The sequence below is a fragment of the Cydia splendana genome, chromosome 18 (genome assembly GCF_910591565.1).
Source record: "Cydia splendana chromosome 18, ilCydSple1.2, whole genome shotgun sequence".
Classification (NCBI taxonomy): domain Eukaryota; kingdom Metazoa; phylum Arthropoda; class Insecta; order Lepidoptera; family Tortricidae; genus Cydia; species Cydia splendana.
This window is the reverse complement of record NC_085977.1, coordinates 18,684,977-18,705,568: the sequence shown is the minus strand read 5'-3', so window position 1 is coordinate 18,705,568 and position 20,592 is coordinate 18,684,977. Positions and strand designations below refer to the sequence as shown.

At 42.5% G+C, this 20,592-nt stretch overlaps 1 protein-coding gene across 1 annotated transcript; it reads right to left on the bottom strand.

Moving 5' to 3' along the window:
* Window positions 1–15,151: 15,151 nt before the first annotated feature.
* LOC134799634 (uncharacterized) lies at window positions 15,152–20,345 on the bottom strand. The gene is made up of 3 exons (XM_063772071.1): window positions 20,164–20,345; window positions 17,429–17,657; window positions 15,152–17,115 (listed from the first exon to the last, which is right to left on the bottom strand). The coding sequence occupies exons 1-3, from the start codon at window positions 20,307–20,309 to the stop codon at window positions 15,166–15,168; spliced, it is 2,325 nt and encodes a 774-aa protein (XP_063628141.1). The 5' UTR covers window positions 20,310–20,345; the 3' UTR covers window positions 15,152–15,165.
* Between the last annotated feature and the right edge of the window lie 247 nt (window positions 20,346–20,592).

Below are 20,592 nucleotides of genomic sequence, written 5' to 3'. Positions count from 1 at the left end.
GTGTGTGTGTGTGTGTGTGTGTGTGTGTGTGTGTGTGTGTGTGTCGATGAAAGCGAGTGGTAGCGGTACGAATCCACTTCCACCGATCGTGATCTAAAGGTGGGTCCACACTTGTGACATGATGACGGACCGGACTACGTGGTATCGCTACAGGACATGTTACGCTAAATGTGGACGATCTAGGTTGTACGACTTGTACGTTAGATCGCGATTGGTGGAAGTGGATTCGTACCGCTACCACTCGCTTTCATCGACACACACACACACACATACACACACACACACACACATACACACACACACACACACACACACTCTCTCTCACACTAGATATGAGCGCCGCGCCGGCGCGCCGCCGCCGCCGACAAAGTTGTCGCTGCGCTATCGGCGTGGCATCGGCGTGACCTTGATAGATACTACTACTTTCAGAATCAGATAATATATATTTTATCTAGTTTAGATCTTTAACGGCGCCAGTCTGAATAGCTTATAGACATTCAAAAGGTATTTTAGGTCCATATAATTCAAAAATATTGATGGTAAATCAAACTTTTCTGTTTCGTAACCACGCTACTAGTGTTAGAGCAATGGAATGACTAATTTTGCCAGCTGGCTAGCTCATCCGTAATTCACCGCGAATTCAATCATTGCAAGCATGGTTTGAATGTCTTTTAAAGGTGTAAAAAGGGGTTAATTTCAGATATTAAGCGTTTTCACGCCCAAAGGTCCGGGCGTTGGCTACGTACGGAAGGGCGTCAGAAACAGAATCGGGTCTCATTTAAGTTTGGCCCTTGTTCTAATTTCAAACTTTGCTCTCTCGTAACCCAATCTATTGCCTCGCATCGCTCGCACAGAAGTAAGACTGAACCTCCAAGTTTTCGGCCCTGTTTGGAGCCTAACTTTCGGGCTCCGATCTTAGCTCCACTGCAGCACGGCCTTTGGCCTCGCACGAATGCACCTGCAGGAAAGCTCCAGGTCTTTAACACTATGGCCTCGGTCTTTATCGGCCTTCGGACTTGCTTACACTGGACCAATAGTTCAATTCCAAGCTCTGCTCTCTTGCAGCATGGCCTTCGGCCTCGCACAGAAGCTCGCTGTAATCGGCGCTCCGGGCATTCGGCCGTCAGCCAAGTTCACACTTGGCGTTCGATTCTAAGCTGTATGCTTGCTTACCTGCAGCTCAGCCTCTGGCCTCGCATGGGAAGGCGTCGGAATCAGGTCTTCGGTGTTAGGTGGAGCTCGGCCTTGGGCCTCACTTTTTGACATAAATCGGTATGTTGGGTCGATATTGATTAATGACGGGGCTTGATTTTCCTCACTTCGGCTCTTTGAAATGTCGACCAGACGTTTCCCTGATACAGTCAATCCGCTACTTTTTGCTTAGCACTAAAGATAAGGGCCTCGCAAAGATCTTCCGGCTAGGGCCTCGCCAAGATTCAGACCGCCTCTGATGCCGCGCGATACCGTTTATACTATATAAAACTTTTTTCGTACCTTTATTCAATACATTTTGCTTGAAATCGAAAAATGCACTTATTTTATAACTTTCTTACAGCAAAAACATGTTTTTTCGGTAAAATTTTGGGTTAAATTCTTTTTTCATTAATCAAAGGTGTTTCAAGGCCACGCCGCATGCCTATCGGCGCTCATATCTATCACACACACACACACACACACACACACACACACACACACACACACACACACACACACACACACACACTCACTCACTCAGTCACTCACTCACTCACACACACACAACACTCACATACACACATAAACACTCACATACACACACATAAACAGTCACACACATACACACACACATACACACACACATACACACACACACACATATATATATATACACACACATACACTCACATACACGCACACATACATACACACACATACATATACACACACACACATTCACTCACACACACTTACACATACACTCACGCACACCCACACCCCACACACATGCACACACACACTTACACATACACTCACACATACACTCTCTCTCACTCTCTCTCTCTCTCTCTCTCTCTCTCTCTCTCTCACACACACACACACACACACACACACACACACATACACACACACACTCGCTCACACACACATACACTCACACATACACTCTCTCTCACACACACACACACACACACACATGCGTGTGCTGCGTGAATGATTGAACAGCGCGGCGGCGAGGTGCGGGCGGGGGACGTACCGACCGGCACACGTCACGACGTGATCCACTCCTACCCCATGTCAGTACCTGTGTCATCTGGCGTACTTCGACACGTGCCATAAATGCAAGTGTGGACGTCTCCTAGTCACGCGGACAATAGCGAACATGGTCTCCTAGTCACGGGGACAATAGCGAAAATCCTTTGAAAAAACCGACTCTCGATGGATCGGCTCGTAGCACGTGACTTTAGATGTGTGACAGTACACAGACCAGCGTCCACACTGGCCCCGGCTAGTAGATCGTAACTCCATACATTGTCCTGCCGTTTATTCTGTGTTCAGTAGTTTCTTCCAGTGTTCGGAATGGATTGAATCGTAACTGTAGCTTGTGACAATTGTTCGCGTAACAAAAAGACGTCCACATTAATAGTACTGACACGTGTTTCTGATACGGTCACGGGATAATGTTCGGTAAATTGTCACAAGTGTTGACCCACCTTAACGTACAACCTCACACAACGTACAAGATCGTCCATGCACATTTAGCGTAACATGTCCTGTAGCGATGCCACGTAGTCCGGTCCGTCATCATGTCACAAGTGTGGACCCACCTTAACAAAACGCGTCTGTTACGTTCAGGACAGATATGGCCGCTAGGTGATGGCGACAGCGCCACGCGCTGCTTATGGCTAGCCACCAAAATTGGTGTGGAACGGATGTACTTTTAGCTACCTGTAGCAAAGCGACGAAATCGCGGAGTAAGCCACGCCTGCTATTGGCACCAATCCTTTCAGTCAGATTTGTCCCAAATGGACATGGACGCCTCATCGATGCTGCGTGTGTAGGTACGATTTTAGTGATAAAAATGTAACGTTTAGAATCCTGTTCTTGTTTAAAGCGAGGTTTAGACAAGCAAGAACTTGCATGCAATATTCATTACATTGCGGTATCTGATCCAACTTTTGAATGCCTTTTGTAGTAGGCAATGTAACATAAATTGCATGCAAGTTCTTGCTAGTCTAGGCCTCGCTTAAGAAAACATTGACTCGTTTATTTGGTATCTTGTGCAAGACAGCTTTCGTTAATCGATTGTTCTGCAGTGCAGGGTGGCCAGGGTGCTTATTCTGGTATTTTCATTTTTTCCGAGTTCAAAGTCTTGCTTGCCTGTATTCTGTTGAGCGAGTTTCAGAGCACATTAGCCTCGCCGCCACACCGCGCCGCGCCGGCAATCGGTCACGTCGTTTAGCGTCTATTCACACTCCCCGCCGTGCCGCGCCGTGGACCGCCGCGCCGTGTCGTGTGTTCCCATTCATTAGATAGTGCCTCGCCTTGGGTGAAGTTGGGTGCGTTGCGTTACAATCGGGTTCTCGACGCCACGCCAGCGTAAGTTGGCCTTTAACCGTAGTAACGTATGCTAATCTTCAGCAACCCTGAGAAAGTATAATAGACTACATATTTTTAACATAAATATCTACCTACATAACAGAGTAGGTAAAGTAAAGCTCCATTTAGACTGTTCAAGAACTTTTGCATGCTATATTCAATTCATTGCTACTTTAAGTACAATGAATTCACTCGATCGACTAAATGTCTACCTATATACCGCAATGTAGCGAAAATATTAGAGATGCACCGGATATTCGGTTACTATCCGGTATCCGGCCTATGCAGTCATTATTTTAATATCCGGCCGGACACCGGATAGTAACATTGCTTAATATCGGAGTAAGCAAAATTGGATTTAAGAAACAGTCACGGTCATAATCGTACACGTTTATTATTATAAAACAATTTAAACATTCCACTGACTTGCACGCGCACTCATTTCGAACCTAGAAATGAATCCGCGCGAACGTTCACTAGGAAACAGGCCAAATTAAAATTAAAAATAAATTAAATATCAAAACCTGCACAATGCGAAATGTAGGTATAGTTCCGCCGCCCGAATATTCGGCGGCCGGATACCGGATATTCGGCCGATGGGCAGGCCGGATATCCGGTATCCGGTATCCGGCAAAACCACTATCCGTTGCATCTCTAGAAAATATGCATGTTCTTGAGTCATATATTAATAGTGATGAACTATACTTATGTTCCTGAATCCTAATGGCAATTACGTCAATTACCTTTTGGTTTTGTGAGTAATAATGGGCGACTAATGGAGCATTAAATAATACAATGAATCTTTGGTTACGACAAGAAGATTTTCCAAATATGGAGGCAACACGCATGTAAATTAGGTACTCCTGGAGATTCAAGCGCTTGTAGCCATTAGGTACTATTAGGGCCGTGTTACGGTCACCATCCTAGCATAACGAAAGCTCGAACTGAAGTAGGTATTTCGACACGCTCACATTCGGCAAAGCGATTGCAACAAGTCCCCCAGCTCAATACAGGAGGCAGCTATTGTGCCTCCGAGACTCGTTAGGACAGCACTGCCTACTGAGCCTAGCCTACCCTCGTCACGACTATCCATACAATCACACACTATTTTTACATTAGTTTGTCTGTCTGTAGCAACTGTAGCGAGCATCGTGTGTGTGGCACCACTGATCCTTGCTGTGTCTACGGATTACCTATCAGTTAACTGCGTGAGTGGTCAGAGATGGCTGATCATTCGTAAACCTTATAGCAATGTAATAAGGTCCATTCGTATTGGTCATGATCTTCATTTGTCACACACACTCAGGCGTAGGTAATGCGCGTTAGCGGTGTAAAGGCGCCTACTGACGTCCGATGACTATATTTATAACATTGGAAACATTAATCAGAAGCTTTGCATCGCGGTTGTATTTATTACAAATCGTAGGTACACTGATATTTAAACTTTGGACTAATTGCAAATCCATGCAATACCAAAAAGTGCGTTTATATACATTGCAAGAAACTATATAGGTACCTACTTAATTCTCGAAAATCACTAATTGTGCCCCCATCATACGTTGTTCGCCGTCGTTTTAGTAGTTTTACATTAAGTACTTAAATTGTAAAAGAACAAGGAGACATTTGTGAGAAAATCCATGTTAGGACATCAGGCGTCATTGCTGCACCGCGTCACTGTTTTAAAATGAGCCTAAAAACCCCATATTCGTGTAGATCAGTTCTGTGCGACGTGCGTGCGTACTCGTATGCTTGTCTTCTGTCTTCCTACCTCGTAAAATAGTACATAAATAAACAAACAATCTTCTAGTTCTTATACAGTATACAGGCAACAGGCAGGAGATTTCTGTTACTAACGGACATGTGACGACAGATGGTGAAGGGTGAACTGCGAACTACACACGGAGTGTACTCCGGCCCATTTCATTCAATGTATGGCGACGGTAAAACGATGTGTTTTGAAGGCTTACAAAAACAAAGAGAACTCCATTTATGTCTTTCGGTGCGCAGCTGGTTTTAAAAATGTACCATAATCGTAATAAAACAAATACTTGTACCTACCTATGCTAGTAACATTCAACAACACGAGCAACAAATAGCAATGCGCGCGCCTCTCTCAGACCCCTCCAAGCTGGCTGGTCCCCGGCGGATTAGAAGAGGGAAAGGACCAAACCCCCCCATATATAAAACCAAGACCTAAAAATAGATCACAACATATACATATTGCAAGCTTAAATGTCAGAACACTGCTTTGTGACTCTAGATTAGTCGAACTGAATTATGCTATTAAGGAGTTGAAATGGGACATCTTAGGCTTGTGTGAAACGAGAAGGAGATCGGAAACCCTAGAGGAACATGATAAATTTATATTGTACCACAGCAAAGGAACAAATGGAAAAAATGGTGTCGGATTTATTGTAAAAAAATATCTGAAAGAAAACATACTAGGTTTCAAAAGCTACTCAGACCGAGTCGCCACCTTAGAACTGAAAATCTCGCCTGAAAGATGTATATCTATTATCCAAGTGTACGCACCGACTGAAGCAAGCAAAGATGATCAATTAGATTACTTTTATGCAACTTTGGAAAGAGCTATGGAAAAGATAACCACTGAAAAATTTATAATCATGGGCGACTTAAATGCTCAAATAGGAAAATCAAGAGATGGTGAAAAAGCTGCATTTGGTTCCTACTCATCGGGTAAGAGATCAAACCATGGTCAGAAATTAGTTGAATTCGCACTAGAGAAAAACCTCACTTTTGCGAACACCCAATTCAAACAGAAAGCCGGAAGTAAGTGGACATGGCGATCACCAAATGGAAAACATCACAACGAGATAGACTACATACTTTCTAACTGTCCAAAAGATATACAAATCTTCGATGTCATTAAAAATCTTAACTTTAACTCGGACCACAGAATGATCAGATGTAAATTTTTTACAGGAAAAAGAGGTAGACAAAATCCCAGAAAAAATATAAATTACTCCCGTGACTTACCTCTAATAACTAGAGAGGACGGAATACACATAGAAAAAGAGTTCTCAGAAGTCGTCAATACATCAAACAATGTCCAATATCAATACAACTTACTGGAAAAAAAGATGAAACAGCTGACACAAAACATTCCGAGGAGGAAAAAAGAAGCAAAAACTGTTATTACTATGGAAACTCAGACTCTACTACAAGAAAGAAAAATATTATACACAAAGGTACGAACAAAAGAAGTGAAAAAAGAAATAACGAGAATAAGCAAGCAAATAAATAGAAACATCCTACAAGAGAAAAGGGAACATAGGAAAAACACATTCAGAAGACACCTAGAAAAAGCAGGAGCCATAAATAGAGCTTTTAAAGAACTAAACACGTCATCAAAATGGGCAACCAACCTGACAGACAGGGACGGGCGAACCATTTCTAGACGCCCTGAAATTTTAAAAGAAGCAACGAGTTTCTATCAACAACTCTACTCTACAAGCAAATCTTCGACCCTAGACAATATTATGAACAATCAAGCATACAACGAAGAAACCATCCCAGAAATAATTACAACAGAGATTGTATCCAGTATCAAATCACAAAAAAACAACAAAGCCACCGGGGATGACAACGTAACAAACGAACTGCTGAAATCCATCGTAGAACCCCTACAACGCCCACTGCAAGTATTTTTTAACAATGTGATAGAACAAGAAACGACACCGCAGCAATGGTCAAAATCAATTACCACCCTACTACATAAAAAAGGCGATAGGACCAATTTAAACAATTATAGACCTATTAGCCTAATGTCGAACATGTATAAAACATTCTCTAAAATAATACTCAAACGAATAGAGAGGCTTCTGGATGAAAACCAACCGCCTGAACAGGCAGGTTTTCGAAAAACATTTTCAACTATCGACCACATACACGTAGTAGCACAGTTAATAGAAAAATCAAAAGAATACAGAAGGACTCTATACATTGGTTTTATAGACTTTACCAAAGCTTTTGACTCTTTAGAACATAGTGCAATATGGAACGCACTACTACAACAAGGGATTAACACAAAGTATGTCAAAATTATACATAGCATCTACACTAAATGCATCACCCAAATACGACTAGAGAAAGAAGGACTCGAATTCCCAGTTAAGAAAGGCGTGAGGCAAGGAGACCCGCTCTCACCAAAACTATTCTCCGCGGTACTCGAAATGATATTCAGAAACATCAACTGGGAAAACGAGGGCATAAAAATAGATGGTGTAAGTTTAAGTCACCTCAGATTTGCGGACGACATTGCAGTGTTCGCTGAGAATCCCAAACATCTCGAAAACATGCTAAACGATCTCGCAAGAGAAAGTAAAAAGGTTGGATTAACATTGAACGCGTCGAAAACGAAAATCATAACAAATGGCGCAGAACATCCTATATTAGTAAACGAAGAAATAATCGAATATGTTAAAGAATACATCTACTTAGGTCAATCCATCTCTTTCGAAGACCTAACAGAAAAAGAAATAAACAGAAGAATAGCCATATCCTGGAAAAAAATACTGGAGTCTCAAAGAGATAATGAAAAACAAGGAGATTAAAACAAAACTAAAAAGTAAGCTTTACGACACAGTGATACTGCCCTGCATCACCTATGGATGTCAAACATGGTCTCTACGTAAACAGGACGAAACAAAATTGGCTATACATCAAAGGAAAATGGAACGTAGCATGCTAGGCATCAAGCTTTCTGACCGAGTGAACAACCAAACCTTAAGGCAGAGGTCAAAAGTTACAGATGTAGTTAAGCGAATCAGAAGTTTGAAATGGCAATGGGCTGGACACGTGTGCAGGATGGACACGAACAGATGGGCCAGGAGAGTAACTGACTGGCAACCGAGAGGCAGCAAAAGAAAAAACTGCAGACCTCTAAAACGCTGGGAAGATATAATGCGTAAAATAGGTGGTCCTACTTGGAGAAGACTGGCTAGGGACAGGGAAGAGTGGAGGAGACTGGGGGAGGCCTACGCCGCAGAGGCGACTTCCATAAATACGTATTAACTAAAAATAATTATTAAGATTGACATGAAATGCTTGAAATTATATGACAATATTGACAGTTTATTTACTATGAAATCACTTAGTTATTATTGTAATGTTATTGAAAATTCATATTTATGGTAGAATAAAGGCTTTTTTATTTTATTTATTTTATTATGCTAGTAACATTACGTTTATATTTGATATAGGTAAAGGTTATTTTTACAAATGGGAAACATTCGCGACAATTAGTGAGATTTCGTGTCAAAGATTCGCTTTATAAAATTTACTAGCGACCCGACCCGGCTTCGCACGGGTTAACAAATTATAGGTACCTACACCTAAACCTTTCTGAAGAATCACTCATAGGTGATAACCGCATGAAAATCCGTTCAGTCGTTTTTGAGTTTGTCGCGAACATACAAACAGACAGACGCGGCGGGGGACTTTGTTTTATAAGGTGTAAGTATTAGTGATTACTTTTGAAACAATCATTAAGTACGAGCACCTACTGTGAAGTATTAAGCACTGCATCTTTCTTATGAATAAGAAAGATATTCATCATTTTTCATCACTAATTCAATTGGCAATTTTTATCGTTCGTGCATGGGCGGCCTTAGCGGGAGTCAACGAATACGTCAAATTTATTGATACAGAAATGGGGAAATAGTGTAGCCGGTAGGTAAATAAACACCGCGCGAAGGGACGAAGGGGAAGGGGGGCGGGGTAAACTAACAAGTTTACGAGAGCCCTGTGAGCCATGCACTCGACGGATTCAGGGAACTGGAGAACGTGACTCATATGATATGACAGTAGCTAGCGTCGGCAGCTACTTGTCTTACCCGTTCGTAACGCGACACGGAGCAGACTGATCTTAAGCGACAACGTAATTTTACTGTTTTTAATATTGTCCTTATTATCCTCCTATTAGCCATATTCATAATTACCCCGCTTTCGAAGTTACCCCAGTGCGCATTACTTGATTTCTGGGAGTTAGGGATAATTTGGTGATATTATGGCGAATGGCTGGTTCAATGAAGCAGTTTCAAATCCCGGCGATGACCATATTCGAAACGTAAATCGTTAAATACAAATCCATTTTGTCTATGTAGAGACAGCTTGGCCTGCCAAGCCTGCCTGCAGTGCGGGCTGTGCCTAGCGGGCATCCTGTATAATAACGAGTCGACACACAATAGCAAAAAATCGTGTTCAGACTTTAGAATCTTTAGATAGCGCCGCGGCATACGGCGGCGGCGCGGCGGGCGGGGAGGTGCATGTAAATTGTAAATAAATGCGCGGGATGCAACATGCAACGAGGCACGACAGCGCCGGGATGGCTGCGGCGTTTTAATAACTTGCCTGTCAACCGGAAAATGATTCTGTGACTTTTCGTTCGCACCTGGCCCCTGTTTCATCAGTCACACTGACAATTGTCGCCTGACAATTCATGAATTCACCACATTACCTATAAGTATACCTGCTACTGATTCAACTAGTAAATATTTCATCACACTCGCTCAGTAAATGTGGAATTGCACGCAGGTTTAGCGGGAGTTATAGAAAAAGCGTTCTCCCTAGGGAGTTATGAAGTTTCTAGTGCCATTATTAACAGTTTTTTGTCTTTATACTTAAATTTTGTATCGCAAGTGTGATGAAAAACATTGTGTGTAACTCGGGGCGTAATAATATTTGCAAACTCGAGTCTATAAATCGCTCCGGCAAGCCGTCGCGATTTAACTTACTCTCGTTTGCAATATTCAACTTACGCCCCATGTTGCACAATGTACTATTGATTACATAAATATGTACCGTCGTTACTTCCCGACCCAGAAATATAGGTAAATGTGGCTAATTCCGTCATAGGGGCTATTCCGTCCACGAGCGTATATTTCTTTGATTTTCAATCGTAGGAAACAAAACATTTGCTTTTGATTGCTGAAACTAAAAGCAATCGCTGCTTTGTCTACGAAATTATCAATGTTGTTCGTTGTTCGAGAAAAACGCTAGTGGACGGAATAGACCCTATGACGGAATTAGCCACATTGACGTTACATGAAATTGTCACATTGTCAGTATCAGGTGTCAATTCTCAAGAATCTCAAGTTGGTGAAATAGTTTTGATGCCAAGTGTTATTTAGCCTAAGCATAGAGAAATATATTTTCTTACCAAAATGCGAGTTAGGTATTTCGTAGTCAACATCTAGCATCAAGTAGCCGAATGTATCAATCAGATGTCGCGACGAACTAAAACTCTAATGCTCAACTATTTTCAGCGAATATTATAACCGGAACTCTATTTTCAACTCCTTCTGCTATTATTTGTAAATTGTTTTAGCAATAAATTTTTCGTCAGTAGCGACACTTGTGACATCTGGTGTCAAGTAGCGGCACTGATATTATTAATTCCACTACTTGACGTTAGATGTCGACTACAAATAACTCGCGTTTTAATAAGAAAACTGATGTAGTTAGGTATAAAGTTATCAATCATTCTTTACGTACTAATATTTCTCTATAATGGTCTAGGTCAAGTTCCATACTTGACCTGAGGGATATGTATGCAGCCTCATTTCTAAGTTTGTGCAAAGTAAGCGTGATCAGAGTTAAGGTTTTCTTTAATACGAGTTCTATAAGTAGATATTTGCCGGAGCCGAACATAAATGTGAACTCAGTCTCGGCCAATAATCCAAATGGAAGATCGTAGCACACGATCCTGAAAGCCTACGTTCGACGTGTTGCCTCCCTGTCACACTATCGTACGAATTTACAAGTGCGACAGAGAGGCAACACGTCGAACGTGGTTCGCTCGACGACAGTTCGGAACTTGAAATTATTGTTTTATAACGAGAAGCTGTTTTTCGGGACAGTTTACACTTTGTCGGGAATCGGGAACACCTGCTAAAAATCGGGAGAATCCCGCCAAATCCCGACCATCTGGCAACCCTAGATGTATTGCCGGACAAATAACTTAAATAACTAAATAACAATAATAATACTTAAATAACTTAGTTATAAAGGAAGTAGAACTCTGTCATTTTCGTATTTGGGATTTTCACAACATATTTATGACAACGATCCATCTATGTTTGCAGAGGACGGACACTTGACGTTGATTGCTGCTCAGATAATGAAAAACTAAAATCGAAGTTTTGTTATCTGCCTCTCTATCGCTCTTGCATATTCGAGTGATAAAGATGCAATACTTAAAATCGATTTTTGTTTTTGCGGTGGGGCCTGTGCTGGTATAATAATCGCTATCAGATTTTAATGTAGCCTTCGATCGGGTCGGGACAGGGGAGCTAGATTACCGTCTGCCTCGGGGGCTATCGGGCATCCGCGACCTTTGCTCCTTACTTGCTGCTAATCTCCAGATCCAGACTACCGACAAAACCTGCTTTGTAAGCGCACACATAGGTAGGTACTTACATAGTTTACAGATCAATCTTGTAAATAGACATAGTAATAGTAAGATGTCGGAAGACTTCGGGATAAAGATTATTATCAATAAGCGAGTTCAGAAAAGGAATTATACTTATAGACACAGACAGACACGAGTCTTACACACGCTTCCCGTGTTCCAATTTGCGTTGATTTAGTCTCAATTTGTAAGTATGTAACTATGTACTTACATGTACATCATGTATCTTCTGGGGATATTATAGAAAACATATCACTAATTGGCGAGTCAGCAACCCTAAATCACTTGTTCCAATAGTTACCGGAGCGCATCAGGAGTCGAACGTCAGGCCAACCACTGTAAGCTCTTACCAATCTCAGGGTCCTTTTACTGTCTATCTATACGCTCTCAGCCCTTCGTGAGGTGGGAACAGTATCCTCACCATGAGTAAGTAGGGTTGCTTGTCCGCTGTTTTGGCAATTCTTTTCTGTATGAATCGAACGTGCTTATAATTTTAAAAAGATATAATATAATCTGCTTATCAATAATTATACCTCGTATCTCTCCCTCCCTGCTCGTATAGGTATATTTTTTCATACTTATATATGAGCAGGGTTCAGATCAGAGCGGGTTGGGCGGACAGTGCACGGAGTGCATCGCTCCGCGGCGGCGGCGGATGCGGCGCACCGCACGCGACTAATGCATAATGGAGGCCGGTTGTTATGGTGTTGGGGGGCACGGTTATGGTTATAGCTGTAATCAAGGCTGATGGCCCCACAATGTTGCGAGGATAGCCTGAGAGGCAATAGGTACCTACTAGTAAACGTGACATTTATAAAAACAGGTACCATTTGCGCAGGCAGCTTTTGTCACTATTGGTCACTATACGTGACTATACTTTAAACGGGCCTGACGCATTTTTTACTTTTGATTACTGATTCGGGTAGGTAACTAGGTAATAGCTTTATAAGAAAAGTAATATCTTGTTTTTTTTTAATATCACTAATTCATACAAAAAAACCCGGTGGTTTTTATACGGGCATACTTACTGCACTGCCAATTACCTATTTATCCATTACCAATGGTGCCACGTGGTCCACTGCCTTGTTAGCCATGAACTATTATATAATCTGTGCTTATACCTACTAGGGAAAGTGTATGAGCTGTAGGGGGCAACCCGGGCAACACAACGTATAGTATATGTCTTCTACTTTTTGTACTCTGTCACAGAATAAATGATAGTACTTCTCTGTTCAATTACGCCTAGGTAAGTGTTAGGAAAAAGTAGAAGACATATACGACACTATGCGTAAAGCAAGTTCACTTTGCTCGTAGTCTTCAGCAGGCGCTCAAGTGTTTGTGTACTTTCATCACCTGGCACTACTTTTCCCCCAAATAAAACGCCTGGCATTGTTATATTTGAATTAAATACATAATTAGCTTTTATATTACACCAAACACAGAGCTCTATAAATTGCACGCGTTCAATTGATTTTGCAACCCCTTTGTTGCCCATCCACTCCCGCACCCACCGCTGAGCAGCTGCCAGGCGCCCGGATTAATTAATAATGATAGTATGGCACACTAACTAGAGGGATTTCATTGCTCTATAAATTGCATACCTGGTTCCGTGGCTAGCTCTCCGGCTAAGCACGCTGGTTAGACGGACTCCTTTATAAGCATGTCTCTTTACAGTTACACTTGCTTTCAGTAGTTGCAGTGCAAAACTGTTTTTCTCTGGCCACTAAAGTAAAGTAAGTATTCTTCATTGCACCAATATATTAACTGTAAGTAAATAACAAAGAATTCACACGAAAAATATATATCTTCCCTCTTTTCCACGGACACGGAACTCTAGATGGGGTAAGATAAACTATGGGACAAGAGAAACATTTGTAGGGGAATGGAATAAACAGAGATATATTTGTGACGTATTCTGCTGCTCTACCATTGTAAAAAGGTTTATTTGGGTTATATATTCGAATATTAATCATATGTGACATTATCTATGTAAATTATATAACCCAATATACGTATATAGTATGTTATATACATACTTAAAAAAAAAATAGCCAGTAATGCATGTTTAATTAAGCTTTTTTTCGTTGACTTGTAAATTTTATATTAGGTATAGGAAAATTGTTTATCCAAAATCCGATCGCTCTCTAAACTTGAGTCACATATATTGTAACTAGCCCTAGCACAGGCCCCGGTCTTTTTGGGCTGTTACTGCACACTATGTCTTTAAACGCTGGTTTCAATTAAAATGTACAGTTAGATATAGTGAAAAGTTTGCTGTATACATTTAATGAATAAAAAAAAAAAGAAAAAAAAAAGGGGACCTTATTGTCGATGGCGCTTACGCCATTATTAAGGATGCTCCGATATATATACAATGCCGCGCGACGCTGTGCGGCGTAAGCGCCATCGACAATAAGGTCCTTTTTCATAGATAATGCCCCATATTTTCTTTTAGAACCTTGTCACTGTACAAAGTTGAATACGTTACCGTATCAGTCGAACAATATCTTCATCATACCAACACCTAATACTGTAAATTACTCCTGTACTGTACAGATATATATGTGTTTCGTTTAACAATCTTTTCAGTGACTAGCGTGACCATCAAATCATTAAAAACTAAATTAGATGATAGTACTAGAAGTAATGCATAAATAAAATTAACTAAAAAATACTTACGTATTTAAGCATAAGGACTTTCCTCATACGGTTGCTGTTCTCTCTCTCTCCTCAGCATTATTATTCCCATCTGATTGTGGGGTCTGCTTTTCTGGTATTTTCTCTCCACTTCGCGCGATCGGACGTGTCGTCTACTGAAACGTCGCAGGCCCTCATGTCTTTTGCTATGGTGTCTGCCCATCTCATCTTCGGTCTTCTTCTTCCTCTGGAGCCGACAATGTTCAGATCCATAGGAACATTCCCGATGTAATCAGGAGGTCTTCTTTTTACCCCGCCCCGCCCGCCCGGTTGCTGTTGCCCCGAGAAAAATGAACTACTTATGTATGTCTCTTTTACCTTATGCGATCTTCGTGATCTTAATAAGGAACCAATTCTAAAGTTATACCTTTAATCAACTTATAACATGAATCGAATAACAAATCAAATCACAGCATTTATTAATTTCACAGCAGTAATTAGTTAGGTACTTAATGATTAATTTATTCTAAATTGTTAATTTGAAGACCAGTGTCGCCGGTTTTGAAATGTTTCTGGTTATGTCTAAGGATGCTGTACAGCCTTAAACGGAAGAACAGTCTCTTGAGGTAGTCGAGCGGGAAGCACGCGCACGGCAACGCGCAGTCCAGCACGTGCACGTCCAGCAGAAGCTCCCGCAGGAGCCTACTGGCTCCGACACCTTCCCTCAAAGCACTCGTCAATGCTTCATCCAAATTCTCCACAAGTTGAAGGAAGTCTGGCTCTGGTGGGGCATTCAAATATTCAACAGAACGAGCACAGTCACCGTGAACCCGCGAAGCCGCGCGAAGTAAGTGGTTTGCTACTAACATAAGACTGTAAGTCTTCGGCAGCCGCAGATTTCGGTAGTCAGTTGGTCTTACAGGTATATCATCGTGTATTTCCATAGGATCGCTTTGAGGACCATTGGCAGCGCCGCTTACGACTTGTGCCAGTAGATCGTTTAAATCTACGCTTCTCGTCTCACTGGACTGCAGCATTTCATGAAAGAACTGCATCTTGAAAGCACTAAATATCTGCTGGCAGCTCGGAAAGCCTGAGCGCACAGCGAGCCGCGCTCTCTCAGCTACGCTGTCATCCAAATGTAAGTTGCGTGTTAGTAAGTACGGTCGCAGCGGTTGTAAGTCCTTTTGCAGCGCCAGCACGGCCTCGATCGTCACCCGCCAGCTGTCGGAGAGCTTCTTAGTTGCGACTTTGTCGAAACAAAAGCTTTGTTCCAACTTTAACGTTTTGAAAAATGACTTCATGTATGTGAGGAAACCGACTTGATTCGAGTCTTGCGACAGTCCCTTTTGGAACTCCGAGCTAGTTTTCATTGTGGTAGAGTTCAGGAGATCGTAGAGATTGTTGATTTTGATAATGAAGTTAGCGGTGGCTCGTGCGCTGTCGCTGAGACGGCCCTGTTCAGCGCGGTCGGTTAAAGCAGTGGCCAGTGCACGGGACAGGAGGCGCGCGGCTCGCTGAGGCTTCATAAGATGCATTGTGACAGACTGCAGACGGACGCACGTCAAACTAGGTGTTAAAGTCAAAGCCTTATTCCTTTCCATCTTCCTGTACTTCTGTATATCGCTCCACTTTGCTATCGTCTTGTCGAAATGAAAATCGTAGGCCATAAATTCACAAAGCAGCTTCTTCATCAAGCGCGGCGGGTCGTAGAGGAGGTAGATCTTGGTATCGCCGACGAAGAAGAAAGGCTCTTCGGGCGAGACCTCCCGGAAAGGAGGTGCTGTAGGATCGCAGACCAATGCGTGTACCGTCAGCCCAATGGTGTGAAGACGGTTGATGATCTTGTCGATCCAGCGATTAAAAGTCTCGTCGTCTTTCGCTAAATAGCAAAGAGCTACAGGCTGCGTCCAGTTCTTCAACAATCCTCTCGCCGTTACAACTACCCCACGAGTCGCCACCAATGCTTTCTGCGTGCCGTCGACTTCATGCAATCCGACAATCCTATCGAAAGTTATGTTGTAGTATAGAAGCTTCCTTGCGTCTACAAATTGTACGCTAAGAGTGCAGTGTTTGTCTAATTCCGTCATTTGATCAGCCCTAGTTTTTAGGAGACCGACAGCAGCGTTGAAATCAGGTAGTTGCGACGCGCAGTGGCGATGTAGCGCGCATACGGGTGGGAGTCTCAGCGAGATTTGCAGGAGACGATACGCTTGGGGGTTCGAGTGAAGCAACTTGACACAAAGGTCGTTATCCTGGGCTGCCTGCAACCGAGCTACGAGCTTCACGAACTCCGCTGTGTTTGGGGCGAGGTGCCTGTCGCAGTCGGAGAACAATCCTTCGAGTGCGGGCAGCGAGACTAGCTTTGGCGGTTGAGGGACCTTCTTCTTCTTCTTGGTTTTCGGTTTGGGCGCCTCACCGACGTACTCGCAAACTTCTAGCGTGCTTTTTACCAATGTCTTGCCCTTTACCTGTGAAAGAAACCAGCTTAATAAAATAAAGCTCTATTTTACTTACGTAATAATTAATTATTAGTATTATTACATATACATATATACTTGCAAATTTATACATTTACAGAACAACAATTTTTCGACCAAATGTGTTTGGTTTTATTTACAGTTACGTTGGTTGGTTTAACGCTACCTGTTTTGGAAATGGACAAGGATCGTCATCATAAAATGGAATCACTGCAATAACTACCCGCCGATCGAAGGAAGGAAGTTTTAATTTATATTTAGATTCATGTGGGGTGCACACATTAACGTATAAAACGAACATGACCTGCAACTGTGCGGGCACGGCTAGATCAGCGACGTGCACGTAAGGCCCAGGATGCGGCAGCCTCAGCTCGGGCACGGCCCGCTTGCTTAGCCGCCGCCGCTGCAGGTTGCCCCTGGCGTTCACGAGCCGCGGGTTGAAGTGCACCTCGCACACGCGGTAGTAGCCCGACACGCGCCCGTCGCTCTGGATGATGTCGGGACGCCGGATCTTCTCCGCCCATACTTTAATCCTATAAGCAACTTACATGGGTACAGTCGGCATCAACAGTAGCAAATCCGGCTACGCGTTAATCTACCATTATCTAGCAGCTTAACAAAAAGAGATAATGTGTCTATGTACCGTAAAACGGGGTGAGTAGGTTTCGCGGGGAGAGGTGGGTTATGACTGGGGAGAGAAGGTTTGAGAGGGGGGTGAGAAGAGATTTTAAGGCTACTGCTACAAAAATAATTTATTCCAATTTAAAATGGAGCTAAGTATAGTAATACGCATAGTAAAAAAAATCGATCCAACAATCTTCCAAAATCACCTTTGTATGAAAACCCCTCTCACCCCAAATACGAGGCACTACGGGGTGAGGTGGGTTTTCCTCTTTATCGTCAAAGTTATGAAATGGAACTACCCAAAATAAAATAAAAACTAAAATACAAACGTCCGGAACACTTATTATATATGTCGCAGTCGGATCCTATAATCCGCCGTATTACATTACGGCTAGCCGTTTTCAAAAACAGGGGCGTTTTGAAATGCGGCGGTTTAACGATTAGCCGGATTGAATGCGGCTGAATGAGAATCCGCCGGAATGTATTCGGCGCCATACGTTCTTCAATACGGCTAGCCGTAATGTAATACAGCGAGTCATTAGCCGCCGCTTTGACAGTTTTTAGTTCCCATTTTTAACACCCGTGGCGCTGCCTGACAAACGCTGGGGTGTCCATCAAATCTGGAGTTCGTCGGACTGTTTCTTTTCAAAAAACATTTCTTTCGCAACTTAACTAGACGGAGCCCCGCTTCGCGGGGCTCCTATTTCTGAGCGGTTTGCCCTTCGGGCATCTGAAGCTACCTAACGGACCTAACCTACCTACCTATTGATTTAGTGAGACGTCCGTGAAAACATTACACTTTGGGGAAAAAAGCGTAGGTAGGTAAGTAGGTTAGGTTCGTTAGGTAGCTTCAGATGCCCGAAGGGCAAACCGCCCAGAAATAGGAGCCCCGCTTGCGGGGCTCCGTCTATTTAAGTTGTGAAGGAAATGTTTTGGAAAAGAAACACATGTAGTGCGGTGGGACCATGGTAAATATAAATTAAATTGCAAACATTGTCAAACTCCGGTTACGTAGGCGACCGAAAGAACTGGTCACTCTACAATCTAAAATAGTAGTACGATGCGGCCGCCTTATTGAAGAACGTATCGCAATGACAATCCGGCTAATCGTCGAACCGCCGCATTTCAAAACGCCCCTGTTTTTGATAACGGCTAGCCGTAATGTAATACGGCGGATTATACGATCTGACTACGACATATACACCATTCAGTTTTCATATGTAAAAATAAAATGTTATCGAGGTTTGAATTTCAGTTTTGACCCTTCTCACCCCATTTTACGGTATGTCATATGTATTTATATAAGTAGATCAATCTTGATATTCTTGACAGATGATTTATGCAGCGTGATTTATGAAGTAAATATAGACTGTACCAGATAAATACGTTTGACATAGTTTGAAGGCAAACTGTAGATATATCACTATTTGTGTATATTAAAAATAAAGTGTGTTCACTATTCCCACACTTATATAAAACGTTTACGTACTTGTATTTAAAAAAAAACTGCGTGTTGTACTGTCGTTGTTGTCTGTATGTGTCGTTACTGTTGTTGTGTCGTGTGTGTGTGTAGTGGTATTTATATTGATTTATGTGGCATATTACAATCAATACATTTAATTTTAGTCAGCTAGAAAGCAATTTAAAAAGCACTTTAAATTAATTGTCATTAAAAAAATATATCACGGTTTTCCTTACAGTAGATACCTATTCCTATTTTAAGAACGGTATATATCTACAGACATTGAGCTAAGCGTGCCAGACACGTGCCGTGGTAGACGAAATACAATTATTCTAAACAGTGTTAATTAAGGGTTCCCCACATATGTTGACGCGGAATGGGCAGAATCCGCAATAAGAGCGAAAAATTCGTCGTTCGGCTCGGCTCGCATCGGTCGGCCGGCGCCTGCCGACTCCTTTTTCGCTTTTATTAAGCGGACATAAAGCTTTTTCCTATCGGCTTTTGTCGAATGCGCGTCGATATATCTGGGGAGACCCCGCATTCATATCTATCGTTCGACGGCCGCGCAGACGCCGATAGAAAACTGTATAGAAAAAAAATGCACGACACGTAACTTGGACACTCAGTATCTGTAGATATAAATTATAAACTGACATTTATACGAGTGATACGAGTAAACGCGCTCCTTGCATTTACGAAACGCGCGCCCAACGTACTTACAATACTCGTAATGTTCAATTCATAGTCTAATAAAACATGGTCTTCTCTTCCCAGAGTGACACAAGCCTACGTCACGATAACATTGCCACTTTTTATAGCGCTATTGCATAATATTATATAGCGCTGTCGCATGATGACGTAGGCTTGTGTCAGTCACGTGGTCGGAAGAGAGTACCAGGCGGAGTATATTATTATACCATGTGTTTAATTACAACGTAAGACGACATGCTCACCTTTCCTTATCACTCGGGAACCCGAAGTAAGCAAGCTGCGGGTGCGTCTTGTGGCTATGTGTACAATCATAGACCGCACAATAGCGCATACTCGGCGTACTCGATCCCTGCGACTCTGACATCACATCCCCGCTCCCCGCCGCCATGTTGGAATTGATTAAACTAACACGACGCGCGCGCGCCGCGGTCGCGGGGAGACTGACGGTGACGTCATTCGCCGTGTCCGTATAGGGTGTGTATGTTGCGTTGCGGTGTATTGAATAAGGTACATATGGTAGTGTGCTTTATCTGGTTTTGGCGTGGCTGTGAGCGTGGAACGCGCGGTGTTGTTTTGAATAAGGTACAGTACTTATAGTATATGTGATTATTATTATTTGGTTGTGTGTTGAGTTGAGATCGGAGTTTTATCAGTTGTTGAGCAATGGGCCC